General features: G+C 45.3%; 1 protein-coding gene across 1 annotated transcript in view; it reads right to left on the reverse strand.

Moving 5' to 3' along the window:
- Positions 1-879: 879 nt before the first annotated feature.
- The window catches only part of LOC132968613 (phosphatidylinositol 4-phosphate 3-kinase C2 domain-containing subunit beta-like), a 13840-nt gene continuing 12219 nt past the window's right edge, over positions 880-2500 (reverse strand). The window contains exons 8-9 of the mRNA XM_061034257.1: positions 2289-2456; positions 880-2107 (exon numbers count right to left, since the gene is read on the reverse strand). Coding sequence (XP_060890240.1) covers positions 1930-2107; positions 2289-2456 — 346 coding nt within the window. The 3' untranslated portion in view covers positions 880-1929. The remainder of the gene's footprint in view (positions 2108-2288; positions 2457-2500) is intronic.

Genomic DNA, 2500 nt, shown 5'->3' on the forward strand with positions numbered 1-2500 from the left:
AGAGAGACAGAGAGAGAGAGAGAGGGGGGAGAGGGAGAGAGAAAGAGGGGGGGAGAGGGAGAGGGAGAGAGAGAGGGAGAGAGAGAGAGAGAGGGGGGGAGAGAGAGACAGAGAGAGAGAGAGAGGGGGGGAGAGGGAGAGGGAGAGAGAAAGAGGGGGGGAGAGGGAGAGGGAGAAGAGAGAGGGAGAGAGAGAGAGAGAGGGGGGGAGAGAGAGACAGAGAGAGAGAGGGGGGGAGAGTCCAAAATATCAAAACATGTCAGAAAATCATCCAAGCTGGGAGCAGCTGATCGAGCGTCCTGACTCACTGCACGACTAATGATGCACGACTTCAGCCCCAATTCGTCCAGACTTCAAAATGAGGTTCCACTCAGATATCGGGTCTTTAACAGCCTGAGCCACACGGAGTGAACGCTCGACTTTAAACAGAAATCTGTATCAGTCCCAAAAATATTAAATCAGTTCGACTTGAATTTCATTTCCAGATATTTTACAGAAAAAAAGTAAAAACACAAGAATTCAAAATAAATTATTTTTATGTGATTACAACTCACACCACGTGTGTGTGTCTGTGTGTGTGTGTGTGTGTGTGTGTCTGTGTGTGTCTGTGTGTGTCTGTGTGTGTCTGTGCGTGTCTGTGCGTGTGTGTGTGTGTCAATATGTGTGTGTGTCAGTGTGTGTGTGTTTAATCTAACCTGATCTTTAATGAGGTTTTTAATCAGGCACAGAAAAAAAAAAAAGAGAATGATTCGGTCGAATGCACTGAAACAAAGAGCTGACCTACATAAAGCCTGTGTGTGTGTGTGTGTGTGTGTGTGTGTGTGTGTGTGTGAGAGAGAGCTTTAATACAGGAAGTGAGCTTCTCATGAATATTCAAAATGAAAGCAGAACTTTTTATTCTTAGGTGGTAAAAAAAAATGAGAGCAGCTGACGAGCGACTAAAGTTTGATACTTCAGACTTTAGATTTGTGTTTTTAAACAATACGATATTTGTTGTTTTAATGATTCACTGTGTAAAAAAAGTACAGAAGTCATGTAATAAACCAAGAGCTGCGACGAGCGAAAGAGAAAGCGCGCTCTCTACATTTATTCAAAAACATTGGAGTTGGTGCTGAATGTATTCACGATGTGTTTGTATAACTGAGACAGCGTTCAGGAGTCACCTCAGACTTCTGCTTCTGTCTGTGTGGAACCAGAACATCCATTTAACTCTGAAGTTTAATCATCCGGGGTCGTGAAGGACCGGGTACAGACACACTCTCGTCCTCTTTAGCAGGTGTGCGTCCTTCACTTTACGTCCACCAGGGGGCATCAGATATGAACTCACAGACACACATGTTGACGTGTTCAGCCTCAAAGTCAAACATTATTATAAAGTTTATTAATCTTTAAGTCTGCACTCTTCTGAAGTTAGATTTAGTGGATGTGATGTCTTCTAGTGTTCATCTTTATAAAGGTGTTTACAGGTAGATGAATTATCTTTGTTCTTTGTTACAAGGTGATTGAATTATGTAGAAATAACATCGTTTGACGTCTTGTGTGCAGCACTTTGAATCGTCTTGTTGCTGAAGATGAGTAGCTTTTATAACGCTCTGGTTCTCTTTGATGTAAACAATCCTTCAACAAAGAAACAGATTGTATCGTTTTAAAACACCTGGTATCAAAAGGTAAAGAAGTATGAGACATTTTGACAACCTCATGGAGATCTGTTTTTATCATGACGACCTGCAGCGGACAATTTGTCTGACCTCACACAGTTCATTACAGCAGAGAGATGAGTCAGTGTGTGTGTGTGTGTGTGTGTGTGTGTGTGTGTGTGTGTGTGTTTCCTAAATAAACATGATAACAAACATCATCAGCTCCCTGCAGATCTTAACCTCCTGGAGAAACATCAAACTTTATTTAATAACAGCATGCTCGGATGTTTGTCTAAGCCGTGTGGACTCTTGTTGCTCTGATGCTGAAAAACAGACAGAGTGAGACCTCCTGTCTCACCTGCAGGATCACGCTGTCCGGTTGGCTGAAGTTGGGCGAGCTCGTCCGGGCGTTTCCGCTCCCCGGAGTTGAAGGCCACAGGCCCAGTAACTTCCTGCCACACGTCAGGACGCTGCAGACACACACACACACAAAACGCTCTTATCAGTCCACACACACACACTCCCCGCTCAGTGAGGAGCGAGCAGCTGTTTTGGAGGAAATTACATCACAAAAGTATAAAGGTTACACGTTAACATGTTCTGGACTGCAGCAGTGACTTCCTGCGTCCTGCCGATGGTCATGTGACTCACTGTCTGAAGTTGAAGAGCGGCATTGTGACCCAACCTAACGCCTCGATGCTGCGCCGCTGCTTCCCCTTCTCCTCCGCTCCACCGGGGGGCGGCAGAGAGGTGGCGTACAGAGTCACCGTCAGCTGAGACTCTCTGGGCAGCTGGTTGATCTGCACGGGGAAACACACCCTGCACACACAGACACAGACACACACACACACACACACACACAC

This window comes from Labrus mixtus, unplaced genomic scaffold (assembly GCF_963584025.1).
Source record: "Labrus mixtus unplaced genomic scaffold, fLabMix1.1 SCAFFOLD_274, whole genome shotgun sequence".
Taxonomy (NCBI): Eukaryota; Metazoa; Chordata; class Actinopteri; order Labriformes; family Labridae; genus Labrus; species Labrus mixtus.